At 42.6% G+C, this 16,061-nt stretch overlaps 1 protein-coding gene across 2 annotated transcripts in view; it reads right to left on the reverse strand.

Annotated features, from left to right (window-relative positions):
• The window catches only part of pomt2 (protein-O-mannosyltransferase 2), a 217,352-nt gene that overhangs the window by 129,718 nt on the left and 71,573 nt on the right, over positions 1 to 16,061 (reverse strand). For both annotated transcript variants that reach the window (XM_060828634.1, XM_060828633.1), the window contains exons 8-12: positions 15,818 to 15,900; positions 6,536 to 6,645; positions 5,749 to 5,815; positions 3,883 to 3,937; positions 3,715 to 3,793 (exon numbers count right to left, since the gene is read on the reverse strand). In XM_060828634.1, the coding sequence (XP_060684617.1) occupies positions 3,715 to 3,793; positions 3,883 to 3,937; positions 5,749 to 5,815; positions 6,536 to 6,645; positions 15,818 to 15,900 (394 nt within the window). The remainder of the gene's footprint in view (positions 1 to 3,714; positions 3,794 to 3,882; positions 3,938 to 5,748; positions 5,816 to 6,535; positions 6,646 to 15,817; positions 15,901 to 16,061) is intronic.

Below are 16,061 nucleotides of genomic sequence, written 5' to 3' on the forward strand. Positions count from 1 at the left end.
GCAATTTTGAAAAATATATTATCGCTGTGACATGTTGCATGCTGTCCTGGCTGAAAACAATGCAGAAAAAGGACTGCAGAAAATTGTTAGGGAATTCACAGTCAAGGATGATCTGTTCAGGATTGCTGAATTTTGGGACCAGATCAAGCCATCAACAATCGTGGAGTGATGGTACAATGACTTGCATGTTGGGAGCTGTGCCAGTGATGAGGACCCCATCCAGAACAAAGGCTAACCACGGACATCACCAAAAACTGCAGACAGCTGGGTTTAGGAGACTTTGTAGAGACTGAGATTGATGCTTAGGTGAACTGCAACAATGGACATCGGAACAGAGACACTCATTGACGATCAGATAGTCAACGCAGTCACAAAAGAACAGCAGGAATATACGGATGGCATGGAGAGTAATGAAAATCTGATACTGACACCACCTCCAGTGACCGCTATTTTCTTCAGAAATAGTGACCAACCTCCACCCCAATGAATTCTTTTTACTATACAGGTGCAGAAAGAGAGATCTGATTTGTAAAATGTCATGATTTTTTAAAGCAATATCCAGTGTTTATATAAATTTTAGCAATTGAATGAAATAAAAACTCTGTAAACATGCTTTTTAACGCATTTATGAGCAACGCAGCTTCTTTAGTTTAAGGTCAATTAACCAAATAATCAATTATCCGAATGAAAACTTGCCTGTTTATTGATTTCAGATAATCAAGGTTCCTCTGTGTACTTAACGATGCAGCTCATGCAAGGAAAGCCCAGTGGAGGAGAGTTGGAATCACCTGCTCCTCCCTAAGTACATTCCAATCACATATCTCGGCTGGACTTAGGGTTAGGGTTATAGTTCGGGATAAGGCGAAAGTAAGGATTGCAGATACTGGAAATCAGAGTCTAGATTAGAGTGGTGCTGGAAAAGCACAGCAGGTCAGGCAGTATCCAAGGAACAGGAAAATTGATGTTTCGGGCAAAAGTTAGGGATGTTGTATCTCAAATATTTTAAGAAAAAAAAATCCAATTTGCATTAGAATTGATCAACAATACCATAATGGTCTTCCCAGACTGAGTGTGTGTTCAGTGAAACACTGGACGAGATCTTCCATCCAGCTGCAATGAATGTCAAAGCGAGCTGGTATTCAGGTGAGCAACTGAATGAGTCGATAAGTGAGAGAGACAGAGGGATGGCCAAGTAGGGAGCTGTGGGGGGGAAGCACATTTTGTTCGGGTTGAGAGTTGGCAATCAGGTCAGGGGTCGTGGTCAAGTTCGATCACCAGTTGAATGGCAAGGAGTACAGATAACCTCACGTAGTAAAGCAGCTGGGAAATTAAGGTGCACTAGCAAAACTAAGACATGTCCAAATGCATAGTTGAATGGGCCAAACTTTTGCAGGTGAAGTTTACAATGGATAACTAGGAGGTTATTAATTTTGTTTGGAGGAATAGAAGGACAACTTACATTCTAAAAGGAGAGAATCAGAGTGCTTTGGCACAAAGGGATCCGAGTGTCTGCATGTTTGAGTCACAGAAAGCTAGTACGCAGGGACAGCAGGTAATAGATGGAAAACTAAATTTTGGCATTTATTACCAGAACTACTTACAGAGTATAAAAGTCGTTAAGTGTTGTTGCAATTGTCCAAGGCATTGGCGCGACCACATTTGGAGTGTTGCATACTGTTATAATCCCCTCACTTGATGAATAATGTAATTACACGCTTCATTACATGAATACCAGTGATAAAAGGCTTGTCTCATGAGTAAACTGAATAATTTAGACAGACAGTCGGTACAGTTTGTAAGATTAAGAGGAGATCTAATTGAGGTATCCAAGATGGTGAAGGGGATTGATAAGATAGAGACAGAAAGGATGTGTCACCTTGTGGGGCGATCAAGGAGGAGAGGTTATAGTTTTAGGTAAAAGGGTGGCACATATAAAACAAAGGTTTCGAGGAATTACTTCTCAAAGATTTATGAATGTGTGGAATTTACTATCCTAGAATGCAGGAGATATCAAGACACTGAGTAAATTTGAGGAGATAGACAGTTTTTTAAATTAGCAATAGGTTAAAGGGGTTGTGCAGAACAGGAGCGGGTGAAAGGAGATCAGACATAATTGTATTAAATGACACCGCAGACTGTACGGGCTGAATTGTCTCCTCTGCTCTTAATTCTAACATTGTTTTGAATAATCGAAAATAAGGAATTGCCAGAAGAACTGAACATGTATTTTGGTACAACATTCACCACAGACAAAAAAGTAACATCATAAATAGCTGTTCATCAGGAAATTGAACACAGGGAGAGACTAGGGTGAAGATAAAAAGATTAGTGAAGTCTTATGTAGGTCCCTTCCAGTTGAAAACAGGGCAAGTTATAATGGGGAACAAAGAGATGGCAGATCAATTAAACAGGAATATTGGTTCTTGACTTCACAAAGGAAGCCACAAATAAAAGTCTCAACAATGTTGAGGAACCAAAAGTTGAGTGAGAGGGAAGAACAGAAGGAAATCAGTATTAGTAAGACAATGATGTTGCAGCAACTGATGGGATCAAGGGCTGATAAATCCCTAGGGCCTGATTAAAAACAAAATCTAACTAAACTGATTCCTAAAATGGCAGGACTAACATATGAACAGACTCTGGACTGATTAGCATTGTATTCAATTGAGTTTGCAAGATGAATCTCTCAGAAACCTATAAAATTCAAACAGGACAAATTCAGGAAGGATGTTTCCAATGACCAGGAGTCCAGAAATAGTCCACTGTCTAAGGAATCAGGGTAGGCCATTTAGACTGAGAAGAAGAGAAATTTCAATATCCAGTGAGTATCAGCCTGTGGAATTATCTGCCACATGAAGCAACTGAGATCAAAGAATTGAATGTTTTCAAGGAGTTTTAGATATTATTTTTAGGACGAAAAAGATCTAATTTTATGTCGAGAAACCAGGACCAAGGTACTGAGTTGGATAATCTACATGTTTATATTGAATGGCTGAACAGGCATGAGGTGCTGAATGGCGTACTTTTTATTTACTTGTGGAACATGAGTGTTGCCTCTGATAAGGGCAACTCCTGCTTTTATTTTGTTTCCACGTTTCTATACTCCGATCTAATCAAGAGGGTTTGGGTAAGGCAGTCAAGTGGTTTAGATCAGCTATGCAATTATCAGATCGTCAACTCGGTCTTATTCTGTGTAAGACTTCCTACCTATTCAGGCATATACCATGGGGCTGTAACAAAGTCATTAGTTTGCCTCCTTGAAGTGCAGGTTGTATGCGCTGGTTCTGCTGTTAATGAGGTGAGATAACATGTAATACCTGGATTATCTTGTCTCTTGTGAATTCTGAAAGCAGATCTCAACTTTCTCCTTTCAAAGACAATCAGTCCAATTCATATAAACAAGACCGGAGCTTTGTTACTGGAGCTTTGTTACCGGAGCTTCCCATCAAGATAGTCATGCCCCATCACCTGGATATTTCCTCACCTAATAAAAACAATCTCGTCTGATACAAAATTCCTCTGCTCTTAGCATTAAATATTTTAAAGCTCTGGGAACATTTTTATTATTTATCCACCCACAATATTGTGGTCCCAGTGGGCAAATTGTTTGCAGCACATTCCAACAACCCAGGGTTTCATTTTAAAAGTACTTGGATTTTCCAAACCCCAATTCTCCCTGAAGCCAAGCCAAGCCAATCCTTGAAGATCCCTTACTATTCCATATCCTGTGACCTGGAAATGTTTCTTTGTCAGTGGTGCCTCATGCTGGTGACTGTGCAAATTCCGAGATGTTCTATCAATCAAAACACAAAAAAAAGATTAGTCTGCAAAGGGACCTCATTATTATTATACTGAAAATCTAAAGTGACCTATTTCACTCACTCTTTGTGCTCAAGCTTGAAGACATCACCATGGCGAATATGTTGGGCAGTGTCACCTGTATTTGTGAAAGCCATCAGAATGGAGAATTCATCAAACAATTTGCTCTCTCTCAAAGATTACTTCAAAAACCAGTTATGATGCTGTTCAGAAGAGTCACACTGCAATGGAAATATTAACTCTTTCTCTCTCCACAAATGCTGCCAGACCTGTTGAATTTCTCCAACACTTGATTTGTATTTCAGATTTCCACCTTTGGCAGTATTTTGCATTTATTTGATACTGCTACATATGCTTATGATCACCGACATCCTCAGCTTTTAAGATTTAAGATAGCAAACGTTTTATTTTAAAAAAAGACTGCCTACAGTGTGGAAACAGGCCCTTCAGCCCAACAAGTTCACACCGACCTTCCGAAGAGCAACCCCCCCTGACTAGTGCACCTATCACCACGGGCAATTTTAGCATGGCCAATTCACCTGACCCGCACATCTTTGGACTGTGGGAGGAAACCAGAGCAACCGGAGGAAACCCACACAGACACGGGGAGAATGTGCAAACTCCACACAGTCAGTTGTCCAAGGTGGGAATTGAACCCAGATCCCTGGCGCTGTGAGGCAGCAGTGCTAATCAATGTGCCACCATGTCACTCCAAATACAAACACAGACAAAGGCTAATGCGCAGATAAACAGGATTCAAGGGCTCATCAAAAAATAGCAGGCAGCTATTTCTTCTTAGCATTTGGCTAATAAAGCCAGCTCCAACATACAATATGATCACAGCTCTTTATCTATCTGAACAGCATACTTGGGCTCTCTCCTTATCTCCACTGACAACCTAAGCTTCTAGAAATCTATTTCTTGCTAAAACACATTCAGTGACTCTGCCTCTACAGCAGGCTGTGGTACAGAATTTCACGGACTCACTACCTTCCAAGGGAAGACATTTCCCGTGATCATTTGTTCTTGACTCCCCAACCAGGAAAACATTTGTGCATCAGTCTCTTCAGCCTCATTGAAATTTTATGTTTCAATAAGATGCCCTCATCGTTCCAAACACCAGTGAAAAGAGATGTACCAGCTGGGCCTGCATTCTCTAAAGATTCTAACAATGAGAGGTGATCTCACTGAATCTTACAAAATACTTAACAGGATAAATCGCTATATTGGTTAGGGTATCCCGAACCATAATAAGGGAAATGTCATTTCAGTCCAAGATGAGATTTTTCTTTATACAGAAGGATGTGTACTTTTGGAATTCTCTCCCACACAGGGCAGTGGGAGTTCGGTCTATGAGTATGTTTATGGTAAAAGATAGATTTCTGATTATCAGTGACACAGGGTTATGGGGACAGGGTGAGTAACAGGCTTTGAAGTGCTTGATCCATCTTGATCAAACTGAATAGAGGGATAGCCTGTTCTTATGTTCCCATATTCCCGCTGACCCAACTCTCCTCATACAACAAGCCTGACATCCCAGTGACCCTGTCTGGTGACCCTTCACTGCACTCCCTCTAATGGTGAGTAGGTCTTAGATAATTCATCCAAAACTGCATGCAGCACACTTGGTGTACTCTCACCAAGGTCCAGTACAGCTGCAGTAAGAATTCCTTGTTCATGTATTCAATCTGGTACTTATCATAGCGATATAAAGAAAAACAATGGATCTGAATGAATGACAACATCAGAAACTTCTAAAAATCTGAACAGGGATGAACCTACTTTCTCCTATCAAATCATCAGTTGCAATGTGCTTCAGCATGACAGTCACAAATTCCTATCAACATGAAAACAGTCATTTAACTATTACCAACTCCTCACACCTTACAAAAGTCTGAAAATGACAAAGAAAAATTGAACAACACTGACCTGAGATGTGTTCAGGTTTCCTCACAATCCAAAGGTTGTTATTATCTTTGTGTAAATAGGCTGTCACCTGAAAAAAAGCAGAGAGTGACAAAACCTTACTGCATAAACACTTATTTACATAACCATAAAATGAATAGGAACAGAAGTAAGCCATTCAACCTAGTACACACTCTTACGGGAACCTGCTCATCACAAGCTGCCAATCTGAAAAAGACCCATATGCAAACACTGTTTTCTGCCAGCCAATCTTCTATTATCTCCAATACCACGATCTCCAACTTTAAGTTGTGATCTTCTTTGTGGAACTTTGTCAAATTTCTCCTGGAAATTCAAGTAGAGGGGCTCCCCTTTATCCACAGCACGTTGCTCTTCCAAAGAGCTCTAATACATTGGTTAAGCATGATTGCCCTTCTAGAAAACCATGCTGATTCTTCCCAGCTTCCTTGGATTTTTCAAAGTGCCCAGTTATGACTTCCTTAAAGACCTCCCAAGGCAAACTAAATGGCTTATAGTTTCCCATTTTTAAATAGAGGGATTATATTTGCTAGTTTCCAGTTTGATAACATTTTTACAGAATCTAATGAATTTTGGAAAATTAATTCATCTTCTAGCTCATTAACCACATCTAAGATCCTTGGATGAAATCTATCAGAACTTGGATACTTAATCTGTAACTCCATCAGTTCACCCAGCAACACTTGCCGCGTTTTAGATGTTTTCTTCTTCATCGCTGATTTTCAGGTGTGGTTGGGAATTACCACATTATTGCACTGTCAGTCCAACAAACCTGCTGCTGTCGTGCTCCAACTCCTTCTGGATATAGGTGCCAGTGGGAATGCAGGTACCCACCTGCAGTCCGTACATTCTTTATTGTAATCACTGATCCATAAGCAATATCTGTAGCAAGAAAGAACTGCTGTCAGGAAGAGAACAAAATATCCAGAAAACACAGAGGGACTAAAATGGTGCCAGGAATATAGTGAGCACTAAACTCAGTGACACAATCATAAAAAAGTCTTGGTAACTCATGGCAATACACGAGCTTGTCCATACCCAGGTGTTTAGATGTGCAATCAGGAAATATTTTTCAACAGTGTTGGAATAAAGAACTCTTCCCAAATAACAGTTGTCAGTACTGGAGTCTAGAATGTTAGAACTTTTAGATTAGATTACTTACAGTGAGGAAACAGGCCCTTCGGCCCAACAAGTCCACACCGACCCTCCAAAAAACAACCCACCCAGACCCATTCCTCTACATTTATCCCTTCACCTAACACGACGGACAATTTAGCATGGCCAACTTCATCTAACCTGCACATCTTTGTGACTGCGGGAGGAAACCGGAACACCCGGAGGAAACCCACGCAGACATGGGGAGAATGTGCAAACTCCACACAGACAGTCGCCTGAGGCGGGAATTGAACCCAGGTCTCTGGCGCTGAGAGGCAACTGTGTCACCGTGCCGTCCATGGTGACAGAGACTGATTGGATTTTGCTCATACAAGATATCAAAGGGGTTGAAATAAGCTTAGGATACATGGTGATACTACACTGAATGATGAACCAAGCTTGAGGGACTGAACGACCCATTCCTGCTCTTTATGTAGAGCATAAGGACAGAAAATGGAATAACTACTTTCATCCTTCTCAATACAACAATGATAGCTGTGTTCACTTCAATTTCTGGCTGCCTTATGTAGAACACTGAGTAAGATTGATGCTTGGTACTTGAAGGTCCTCTACAAATCTATCAATAGACTAGATTTTACACTTGAGTTGACAGGTTTCCCGACTCAGGCGACTGACTGTGTGGAGTTTGCACATTCTCCCAGTGTCTGCGTGGGTTTCCTCCGGGTGCTCCGGTTTTCTCCCACAGTCCAAAGATGTGCGGGTCAGGTGAATTGGCCGTGCTAAATTGCCCGTAGTTAGGTAAGGGGTAAATATAGGGGTATGGGTGGGTTGCGCTTCGGCGGGTCAGTGTGGATTGTTGGGCCGAAGGGCCTGTTTCCACACTGTAAGTAATCTAATCTAATCTAAAAAAAAACATGAGGAGACCATAAAATATCCAGAGGGAGGCCTTCCTATGACACAAAATGACTTTGGGAACACACTAGCATGGACTGAGAACTGGTTAACAGACTGAAAACAGTGAGTAGGAACAAGGTAGTCATTTTCAGGTGGGCAAGTTTTCACCAGGGCAGGACCACAAGGAAGACTGCTAACCCAGCCGTTGACCACATACATCAATGATTTGGATGTGTGGATAAAATGTGACATTTCCATGTCAGTGTGAAAAAGTTGCCTCTTGGGTCCCTTTTAAATCTTTCCTCTCACCTTAAACCCATGCCTTGAGTTGTGAACTCCCCTACATTAGGGGCAGGACCTTTGCTATTTACCTTATCTACGCCCTTCATGATTTTCTTGATCTCAATAAGGTCACCCCTCAACCTTTGTCACTCCAGTGAAAGAAGTTATAACATAGAAAAGTACAGCACAGAACAGGCCCTTTGGCCCACGATGCTGTGCCCAAGTTTAATCCTTAACCGACACACCCCTCAACTCACTGCTATCCATGTGCATGTCCAGCAGTCACTTAAATGTCCCTAATGACTCTGCTTCCACCACCACAGTGGCAACGCCTTCCATGCATTCACAACTCTCTGCGTAAAGAACCTACCTCCGACATCTTCTTGATACCTTCCTCCTAATATCTTCAAACTATGACTCCTCATACCAGTCAATCCTGCCCTGGGGAAAATTCTCTAGCTACTGACTATCTATTCCACTCACTTCCAGCCTATTCAGTCTCTTTTTATGATTCAAATCCCCCAAACCCTGTAACATCTTCATAAATCTTCGCTGTATTCTTTCCAATTTAGTAACATCCTTCTCATAGCAGGATGACTGGAACTGTAAGCAGTACTCTAAAAGTGATCTCACCAATGTCCTGCACTGTTGCAGCATGACATCCCAACTCCTATAGTCAATGCTCTGACCAATGAAGGCAAGCCTGCCAAACACCTCCTTCACCAACCTGTCCACCGGCGCTGCCACTTCCTCTGAACTATACATCCAAACCCCTCGGTCTCCCAGTTTGAAAAACATGACCCTAATCCTGCTCTTATTTCTTCTGAAACCTAAATTTTAGTAAAATTTGCTAGTTCCATCCGTTATCATCAAAATGGTGCATTATCCATGGCAACACATTTAGAAGGGACCTGAAGGGCAACGCTTTCACACAAAGGTTGTACTTATATGGAATGAGCTGCCAGAAGTGGTAGAGGCAAGAACAATTAGAACATTTAGAAGACATCTGGATAAGTACATGGATAGGAATAGTGGGCAACACAAGGGCACAGTGGTTAGCACTGCTGCCTCAGAGCGCCAGAGACCCCGGTTCAATTCCCGCCTCAGGGACTGACTGTGTGGAGTTTGCACATTCTCCCCGTGTCTGCGTGGGTTTCCTCCGGATTGTCCTCCCACCATCCAACAATGAGCAGGTTAGGTGAATTGCCCCTAGTGTGTTAGGTGAATTGCCCCTAGTGTGTTAGGTGAATTGCCCCTAGTGTGTTAGGTGAAGGGGTAAATGTAAAGGAATAGGTCTGGATGTGTTGCTCTTTGGAGGGTCAGTGTGGACTTGTTGGGCTGAAGGGCCTGTTTCTACACTGTAAGTAATCTAATCTAATCTAAATGTTTAGAGGGATGTAGGCCAAATGGCAAGTAAATGGGACTAGTATGTCTTGGGAAATACCGATCAGAATAGGCAGGTTAGGTCTAGGAGCCTGTTTCCGTGCTTTATGACTCTACAGGATGTTAGTAAGAATATACATTTAATAAGTGAAGGTGAAATGCTTCGATAATATTTTTTTCCCGACAAAGTGCGAGTACAACTTAGTTAATTTCAATCAAAATTAGGCTTATTTACAAAGAATGATCAGATTGAAAAATCCGCTGTTTTTCTTAAAACACATCACAGGGCAATATAATACACACGAATAAAACCATTACAAGGATGAGACAGAGAAGCAGCATGCTCCCAGTTGATGCAGGTAGAGACCAAAGGCTCATTACTCAAGATTAAAACCTAAAATACTTAGAACTAAACAAACATCTCCGTAGAGTTAAGAAGTATTTAAACTTAATTAAGGGATGAGAAATCATAGACTAGCAAAACTAATTTGGGCTCTCAATGGCAGGGGCATAGAGGACAAATTAAAAACACGAGATCGAGGACACTGTTTTAATCTTCCAAATCTCATTAGTTTCAGGAAAAGTTCACATATATTGGAAAATAGCTAACTAACTTACTATTTTTCATTTTTTCTGTGACAAAAGTTATTTGAAGTTTGAATTGGGAAAACATTGAAGGAGAGTAAATTGCTGCAGGTAGGTAGGAATGCTGCAGTTAGCAAACTCCAGGCAGTGAGGACGCAGGTAAACTCCCAGGCGATGGTGGCACAATGCTGCGGCCTCAGAAGAACCCTGAAAGCCATTAGTTCAGTCTGGCTGCAATTGGGTGAAGGAAGCTCTCAAGAAATATCTTCGTAAGGCAACTGAGAAGGACTGAATGTTACAGAGAGCTCAAGTGAAGTTGTCCTTTTGATAGAACCTAAAATTATTCAATATTTAAACTTGGGGGATCCTGGAAAATATAAATTCCAGAGATTAAACAATCAATACTAATGCCTCAATGGAGAGACTTTGAAGGTATTTCCAAGCTAAATAAAGAATTGGAATCCCTTGTAAAAGAGAATAAGTTGACCCACAATATTACTAACGCTTAAGTGGGATTTTTCTCAGCTGTGTCAGCCCTGTATCAGACGCAGTTTGTGGGGTATTTGACCAGTTTGTCTATTAACTTGTATTTACCTTCCACTGATCACCAGGGTTAGTCTCAATTGTCCTAGTATATATATTTCCAATCATTATCTCATCTGTTCAGTGTACATATTTAGTCATTAGTTCTTACAGTTGATTTGTTCCAGATTGTCCAAGCACTATTGTTGCCGAGCTGGGAATGTGTGTTGTGGACGTTTTGTCCCCTGTCTAGGTGACACCCTCAGTACTTGGGAGCTTCTTGTGAAGCGCTTCTGTGATCTTTCCTCCAGCATTTATAGTGGTCAGTACCTGCCGCTTCCAGTTGTCAGTTCCAGCTGTCCGTTGCAGTGGTTGGTATATTGGGTCCAGATCGATGTGCTTATTGATTGAATCTGTGGATGAGTGCCATGCCTCTAGGAATTCCCTGGCTGTTCTCTGTTTGGCTTGCCCTATAATAGTAGTGCTGTCCCAGTCGAATTCATAGAACATAGAACATAGAACATAGAAGGATACAGCGCAGTACAGGCCCTTCGGCCCTCGATGTTGCGCCGACCGAATCCTACCTAACCTATACTAGCCCAATAACTTCCAAATGCCTATCCAATGCCCGCTTAAATGACCATAAAGAAGGAGAGTTCACCACTGATACGGGCAGGGCATTCCATGAACTCACAACCCGCTGTGTGAAGAATCTACCCCTAACATCTGTCCTATACCTACCACCCCTTAATTTAAAGCTATGTCCCCTAGTAACACCTGACTCCATTAGCGGTAAAAGGTTCTTAGTATCTACCCTATCTAAACCCCTAATCATCTTATACACTTCTATCAGATCTCCCCTAAACCTTCTCTTCTCCAATGAGAACAGCCCCAAGTGCCTCAGCCTTTCCTCATAAGATTTTCCTACCATTCCAGGCAACATCCTGGTAAACCTCCTCTGCACTTGTTCTAAAGCTTCCACATCCTTCCTATAGTATGGCGACCAAAACTGCACACAATACTCCAGATGAGGCCTCACCAGAGTCTTATACAACTGCAACATGACCTCAGGACTCCGGAACTCAATTCCTCTGCCAATAAAGCCCAGTACACCATATGCCTTCCTCACGGCACTATTTACCTGGGTGGCAACTTTCAGAGATCTGTGTACATAGACACCAAGATCCCTCTGCTCATCCACACTACCAAGTAGCCTACCATTAGCCCAGTAATCCATCATCTTGTTATTCCTACCAAAGTGAACGACTTCGCACTTAGCTACATTGAATTCCATTTGCCACATTTCCGCCCAGCTCTGCAACTTATCTATATCCCGCTGTAACCTACCACTTCCTTCCTCACTATCCACAACTCCACCGACTTTTGTGTCATCCGCAAACTTGCTTACCCAGCTTTCAAGTCCTTCCTCTAGATCATTTATAAAGATAACAAAAAGCAATGGTCCCAAAACAGATCCTTGTGGTACACCGCTAGTAACTGCGCTCCAAGATGAACATAATCCATCAACTACTACCCTCTGTCTCCTTCCAGCCAGCCAATTCCTAATCCAAACCTCTAATGTATCCTCAATGCCATACCTCCGAAGTTTTAGCATTAGCCTACCATGGGGAACCTTATCGAACGCCTTACTAAAATCCATATACACAACATCTACTGCTTTACCCTCATCCACTTCCTTAGTCACCTTCTCAAAGAACTCAATAAGGTTTGTGAGGCACGACCTGCCCTTCACAAAACCATGCTGGCTATCCCTGATCACGTTATTCCTACCCAGATGTTCATAAATCTTATCCCTTACCATTCTCTCTAAGACTTTGCCCACCACTGAAGTCAGACTCACTGGCCTATAGTTACTAGGGCTATCTCTACTCCCTTTCTTGAACAATGAGACCACATTCGCTATCCTCCAGTCCTCTGGTACTATTCCCGTTGACAATGACGACATAAAAATCCAGGCCAATGGCTCTGCTATCTCCTCCCTAGCTTCCCATAGGATCCTGGGGTAAATGCCATCAGGGCCAGGAGACTTATCTATATTCATCCTTTCCAATATTCCCAAAACCTCCTCCCTGCATATTTCCAGGGCATCCATTCTAATTATTTGTGATTCCATATTCACATCAGCAACAGTGTCCTGTTCCTGAGTGAATACTGATGAAAAGTACTGATTTAATGTCTCTCCAATCTCCTCCGCCTCCACACACAACTTCCCACTACTATCCTTGACTGGGCCGATACCTACCCTAGTCATCCTTTTATTCTTGACATACCTATAGAAAGCCTTTGGGTTTTCCCTAATCCTACCAGCTAAAGACTTTTCATGTCCCCTTCTCGCTTCTCTTAGCTCCCTCTTTAGCTCCTTCCTGGCTACCTTATAACTCTCAATCGCCCCTACTGAACCTTCACGCCTCATCTTTACATATGCCGCCTTCTTCCCTTTCACAAGGGACTCCAATTCCTTACTAAACCACGGCTGCCTCACAAGGCCCTTTACACCATGCCTGACTGGTACATACCTATCGAGGACACGCAGTAGCTGCTCCTTGAACAATCCCCACATCTCATTAGTGTTCTTCTCTTGAAGCCTGTTTTTCCAATCCACACATCCTAAGTCATGCCTCACTGCATCATAATTTCCCTGCCCCCAGCTATAGCTCTTGCCCTGCGGCGCACGATTATCCCTCTCCATCACTAAAGTAAAAGTCACCGAGTTGTGGTCACTGTCCCCGAAGTGCTCACCTACCTCCAAGTCTAACACCTGGCCTGGTTCATTACCTAGAACCAAATCCAATATAGCCTCCCCTCTTGTTGGCCTGTCGACATATTGTGTCAGGAAACCCTCCTGCACACATTGTACAAACACCGACCCATCTAATGAACTCGAGCTATAGCTCTCCCAGTCAATATCTGGGAAGTTAAAGTCCCCCATAACAACCACCCTGCTACCTTCACTCTTTTCCTGAATCATCCTCGCAATATTATCCTCTACTTCTCTAGGACTATTAGGAGGCCTGTAGAAAACACCTAACAGGGTGACCTCACCTTTCCTATTTCTAACCTCAGCCCAAACTACCTCAGATGGCAAGTCCTCTTCCATCGTCCATTCCACTGCTGTGATACTGTCTTTGACAAGTAATGCCACGCCTCCCCCTTTTTTACCCCCATGTCTGATCCTACTAAAACATTTGACATGTTGCTTGTCATCTTAGTGCGTGGCTACTAAGGATAGCTTGTCGTGTCGTTTCGTGGCTAGTTGGTGTTCATGGATGCGGGTTGTTAGCTGTCTTCCTGTTTGTCCTATGTAGTGTTTTGTGCAGTCCTTGCATGGGATATTGTACACTACATTGGTTTTGCTCATGCTGGGTGTCGGGTCCTTCGTCCTGGTGAGTTGTCGTCTGAGAGTGGCTGTTGGTTTGTGTGCTGTTATGAGCCCTAGTGGTCGCAGTAGACTGGCTGTCAGTTCAGAGATGTTCTTGATGCATGGTAGTGTGGCTAGTCCTTTGGGTTGTGGCATGTCCTCATTCCGTTGTCTTTCCCTCAGGCATCTGTTGATGAAATTGCGCAGGTATCCGTTTTTGGCGAATACATTGTATAGGTGTTCTTCTTCCTCTTTTTGCAGTTCTGATGTGCTGCAGTGTGTTGTGGCCCTTTTGAATAGTGTCTTGATGCAACTTCTTTTGTGTGTGTTGGGGTGGTTGCTTTCGTAGTTCAGGACTTCGTCTGTGGGTGTGGCATTTCTGTATATCTTTGTGGTGAATTCTCCGTTCGGTGTTCTCTGTACCATCACGTCTAGGAATGGGAGTCGGTTGTCCTTTTCTTCCTCTCTAGTGAATCGGATTCTTGAGTGTGGCGTTGATGATCCGGTGTGTGTTCTCTATTTCTGTGTCAGAGTCTGGGTCAGATATGTAGATGACACCTTCGTAATCATTAAAAACACAGAAATAGAGAACACATACCGAATCATCAACGCCACACTCACAGGAATCCGATTCACGGGAGAGGAAGAAAAGGACAACCAGCTCCCATTCCTCGAAGTGATGGTACAGAGAACACCGAACGGAGAATTCACCACGAAGGTATACAGGAAAATCTCACACACACAGACCAAGTCCTGAACTACAAAAGCAACCACCCCAAAACACACAAAAGAGGTTGTATCAAGACACTGTTCAAAAGGACCACAACACACTGCAGTATAATCAGAATTGCAAAAAGAGGAAGAAGAACACCTATACAATGTATTCGCCAAAAACGGATACCTGCGCAATTTCATCAACAGATGCCTAAGGGAAAGACAACGGAACGAGGACATGACACAACCCAAAGGACTAGCCACACTCCCATACATCAAGAACATCTCTGAACTGACAGCCAGACTACTGCGACCACTAGGACTCATAACAGCACACAAACCAACAGCCACTCTCAGACGACAACTCACCAGGACGAAGGACCCGACACCCAGCATGAGCAAAACCAACGTAGTGTACAAAATCCCATGCAAGGACTGTACAAAACACTACATAAGACAAACAGGAAGACAGCTAATGATCCGCATCCATGAACACCAAACAGAGAACAGCCAGGGAATTCCTAGAGGCATGGCACTCATCTCCAGATTTTATCAACAAACACATCAACCTGGACCCAATATACCGGCCACTGCAGCGGACAGCTGGAACTGACAACCGGAAACGGCAGGTACAAGTCGCTATAAATGCTGGAGGAAACATCACAGAAGCGCTTCACAGGAGGCTCCCAAGCACTGAGGATGTCACCTAGACAGGGGACGAAACGTTTGCAACACAAATTCCCAGCTCGGTGAACAGAACCACAACAACAAGCACCCGAGCTACAAGTCTTCTCACAAACTTTGTCTAAGCACTTTTTCTTCCGCACATTCTACTCTTTAAAAAATTATGGCACCATTTTTCTCATAACTGAGAACATAATTTAGTAATAAAAAAAATCATAACATTTAGAATGTGATTTTTTTTTACTATTCTGGGAGGCAGTGGCAACGTCACTGCACTGGTCATCCAAGATCCCATACGATCTGGTGACCTGAGTTCACAGCAGATGGTGAGACTTGAATTCAACAAGTATCAGGCACATCATCCCAGTCCCCTCCAGCACAATCGTTCCCAGTTCCTGCTTACAACTTGAACAACTTGTTCAGGATCTGTTGGAAAGTTACAAGCAGTTCTGTACTTGGCAGAAAACTCTTAGAATTTAAGGAATATAAACGTACGCTCTGGCATTGATGCATTGTGCAAATTGTTACCAATTAGACGAGACTGAAATGCAGAGCTGAAAAATCCATCACCAGGGCCACTGTAACAAAAGAGAAGGACAAAGGGGCATGAGCTGCCAATACCAGCACTAATATTACTATAGAACAAAATATTTTTCAAAGATATTATTTCTTCATTTCTCAAGATGACCAAGGAGATCACCCTGATTGAATGTAACGCACCCATTCCCAACTTTATCAT

Source organism: Hemiscyllium ocellatum, chromosome 8, assembly GCF_020745735.1.
Source record: "Hemiscyllium ocellatum isolate sHemOce1 chromosome 8, sHemOce1.pat.X.cur, whole genome shotgun sequence".
Classification (NCBI taxonomy): domain Eukaryota; kingdom Metazoa; phylum Chordata; class Chondrichthyes; order Orectolobiformes; family Hemiscylliidae; genus Hemiscyllium; species Hemiscyllium ocellatum.